Source organism: Buceros rhinoceros, unplaced genomic scaffold, assembly GCF_000710305.1.
Source record: "Buceros rhinoceros silvestris isolate BGI_N320 unplaced genomic scaffold, ASM71030v1 scaffold29185, whole genome shotgun sequence".
NCBI lineage: Eukaryota > Metazoa > Chordata > Aves > Bucerotiformes > Bucerotidae > Buceros > Buceros rhinoceros.
This window is the reverse complement of record NW_010413889.1, coordinates 1094-4761: the sequence shown is the minus strand read 5'-3', so window position 1 is coordinate 4761 and position 3668 is coordinate 1094. Positions and strand designations below refer to the sequence as shown.

Sequence of the window (3668 nt, the reverse complement as noted above, 5' to 3'; positions counted from 1 at the left end):
GCTCTTCCCACACCACGGAGATATTTACGGCAAAAGACTCATGGTTTAGGCCCCACTCCATCATCACAAAGATTACACAGATACAGCAGCAACTGAGAACAAGTGTGGTCAGGAAGGTTGTGCATTGTCTGTTGGAGAGCTGGAGACCGAAGGATCCAGAAAGGTCTTGTCTTAGTTTATATTTACCTCTCAGTTTTTGATTGCTTCCCATCTACCAGATGCCTCGTGCCTGGGTATTGATAAAGCAGCTCATCCTCAAGGTCCACCAGTACTTTCAGCAACACCTCAAGAGCTTTAAAACCTACAGAAGAGACACAAGTGACTATTCCCCACTGATCCCTGCTTCTGGTGAAGACTTGGCTTTGCAGTGCTCGGTTTCTTGTCTAGAATCTGAATTTCAGAAAAAGAGCTACTGCATGACCCATTAACTGTTCTTCTCTAATTGGTTAGAGATGTGGTTTTATCTTCAATCTGATTTATAGCTGGTAACGTCCAACACCACCACTTTGTGGATAACTCATCTTTCCTAAAAAGGGAGGAAAGGAGGCAGGACCACCTTCGAAACATCTGCCTGGCTGCACATCAGAATGATACTGATGGAATGGTTCATGGACAAACATTTGGACAGCAGAGCCTAAAGGATTAATGTATTGAAGAAGCAAATACCACGTGTGGAAGTGTCTGATGACACACACCTACGACAACCACCTTTTTTGCTGACTCACTCATTTCTCTCCTGTGCTAAGTTCTGCAGCAGCTTCAGCCGAATAATATGAAGCAACACAAGGGAAAATGTATATATATACATCACATCTCAACGTGACCTCTGACTTTTCTTTCTTGCACATAATGTGCATGTTAGAGGGAGCAGGAGGAGGGAAGGCAAGAAGGAAAATCAAACTCCTGCAGGGCTGTGACTACTGCTGTGCTCAGCACAGAGGAGGTGTAAGACAGTAGATTGTAAGTAAAATTAAATGTAGCAAGATCTGATCTAGGGGGAAACTTAAACAATGACCTGGCAAGTTTAATAAGATTCTGATCAGAAAAGCAGAACTGCAGGCCCAGAGATCCTTAGAAACAGAGAAAGCGAAGGAAAGATTGGGGTGGAAAGGTGTACAAAATGATCCACACGTGGTGTGAGGGTCAGTTTTACAGGGATGAGCAGTCACTTTCCAGGGTACCTGCAGACAAATCCTGACTGTGGATCTGACGCTGCATAGCCACAGGCTTCCAGAGCTGATGGTTTTCCTGTATCTACACAGATGCAGAGAAAATTATCTCTGTTCCAGTGATCTCATGTTCTCCAAGGACACACAGTTGCAGCTGGCAGTGGGAAGGGTTAACTGCACACTGCTGCAGCATCTGTTCTTTAAAAATAGTTCTTTTGTGGCAACCAACAAGCCTCCCCGCAGAACGCTCTGATATAAAACAAGTGTTTGTCTAGGCCTACACAAACTCTCCCTTTGTACATTGCTGCGCATCAATCACGGGGTCAGCTCTCGCAGGTAAAACACTCAGCACACTTCTGTCCGAAAACCAAAACGGAGCTTTACAGAGATAACTTATATTTTACAGACACTCGGTGTTGCCTTCTACTTTTGCAAGGAGGCACCACAGAAAGGGGAAAAAAATGCACTCCTTGGAGGAAGGTAGCAGCCCACTTTGGGATCTGTTTTCCTGCAGGATAGGTTCACGCAGCCTTGGACTCACCATCTCCACGCACCCAGAACGAGCATCCTCGTGGCAGCAGCAGCCGGGCTGCCAGAGCACAGGATCAGTCTGAGGGGCAGGAGAAGCTCTGCAGTGACGAGACAATCCCCTGGTGCTTCCTCTGCCCACTCCTCCACCGACCTGAACTCAGTGGAGCTGCTCTGCTCAACTCCCAAACCAGTTCCTTTCTTTGCAGTCAGTGTAACGGAATGGAGAGAACTTCTCACCACTCCATTTTTTTCCTTTTTTTTGTAATGGAGGACACAGAGATCATGGATAGAGAGAACAGCAAATCTTCATCAGCCAGAGAGAGGGAGTGCAAGCAGAAATCAGCTCAGACATCCCGAGGTCTCAATCTCCCGCCTGTTACCACTGTGACACTGCTCAGTTGTCACCCTTTTCAGATGAATTACGGCCTGACCTCAGTAACAGGAATGTCAAGGGGAAGATGCGTTAAGATTTTTGTTGAAGATCAGCTGCTGGACTCACCCTTCCCCTGCCCGCTGTTCATTACAGATACGTTCTGACAACTCCTCTACATAAACCTATTAACGGATTAGGTTTGCCATACTTGTAAACCAGCCGTGTGTTAGCATCAAAACAATTCCAGGAGACAAACGGACAAAAGCTCTTACAAATGCATTTGTTGTGTGTGTCTGCAGCTAAAGCATCACTTGCAAAAGGCAAGTGCCCCCACCCTGAGCCCACGGCTTACAGCAGCACAATCTTTCCCACCGCCTGCAACACCGCTAAACGTCCCCAGAGCTTCTGAAATGGTTTATTTTCTCCCCGCTGCCTGTCCTCCGGCAGCAGTGCTAATGCACCCCAGGCGGCTTTGATCCTGCCAATTACAACTGGAGTAGCACTCCAGCTCTTCTGGGGTATAGCAGGGCCATGGCGAGCGGGCGAGGAATAAAGACAGGCTCAAGCTCCCCCAGGCTATGAGATATGGACCCCAACAGAAGTGGGGATGGGGAGCAATTTTATCTGGAGTGAAGGGGATGGAGAGGGCAGGGAAGACAATGACCGTGCGTCTAACCAGGTGGGAGGGCTAATTATTCCAGACAGTGGATTCATCGTGAGCTTCTCAGAGCTGGGTAATTTCCATGTTTTCAGTTCCTGTGTATTTAACAGCATTACTGGATGGCATTCTCGCTGTTACTGTTGGGTGCATAAGTGTGCTGTAAACCCAACTTCAGAAGCCCAGTGCCCCCCTCCCCTGCCCTCCTCCCATCCAGCCCTGCCCTATCCATTCCACATTTAATTCCAGAAGGGACTGTTTTCTCCCCAGTCTCCTCTCCAGCTTCCCTTCCCTCTAATGCCCTCATCTTCCTTTACACCAGCTGCTTTGGGGAAAAGACTGAATCCATTTGTGAACGAAGGCAGCATAAACCAAAACTCTTTTAGAGATGCAAACTGCGTCATTGTGAAACAAGCTGGACATGAACCCTCCTGCTCTCCTACCCCCCACCCCGGCACATTTTATTTTTAATGCTGCTCCTTGTCTGGAACAGACAATTAAACAGAAAAGAGTCACAAACATGGAGCTTTCAAGCACGGCAGTACATTAAGGAAACCGAGTAGCAGCTTTCACATGTGATAACCATCAGGTTTGTACCTCCTGCTCCCCTCCCTGCTCTGCTCACAGAACAAAGCCAGCAACACCTCTAAGAGCACAGGCAGTGTCGCAGGGGTCTCCTGCTGCCGTTAGCTGTGTTAGGGCCTAGGCAGTCCCTGCTGATTTTCAGTTTCTACAGCTTTCGGGATCAAGGAGGTTTCGACACAATGGTTTTCATGAGCATCACAAACCAGCCAAGGCTGAAACATCGCTGTTAAAGCTCTAGACTCCCTTCCACCGCTTGTTCACCAGCTGGAAGATCTTGATGCCAACAACTCATTCCCACAGCTACTTCCACTAACCTCCACCAGCACCACTGCTGGATGCTGCTCTGGCGCGT

General features: G+C 48.0%; 1 protein-coding gene across 1 annotated transcript in view; it reads right to left on the bottom strand.

The window, feature by feature from the left end:
- The window catches only part of LOC104494126 (protein AATF-like), a gene marked incomplete at its 5' end in the record, with an annotated part of 17205 nt that extends 16904 nt beyond the window's left edge, over positions 1-301 (bottom strand). Inside the window, one exon of the mRNA XM_010136915.1 lies at positions 187-301. Coding sequence (XP_010135217.1) covers positions 187-301 — 115 coding nt within the window. The remainder of the gene's footprint in view (positions 1-186) is intronic.
- Positions 302-3668: the final 3367 nt, after the last annotated feature.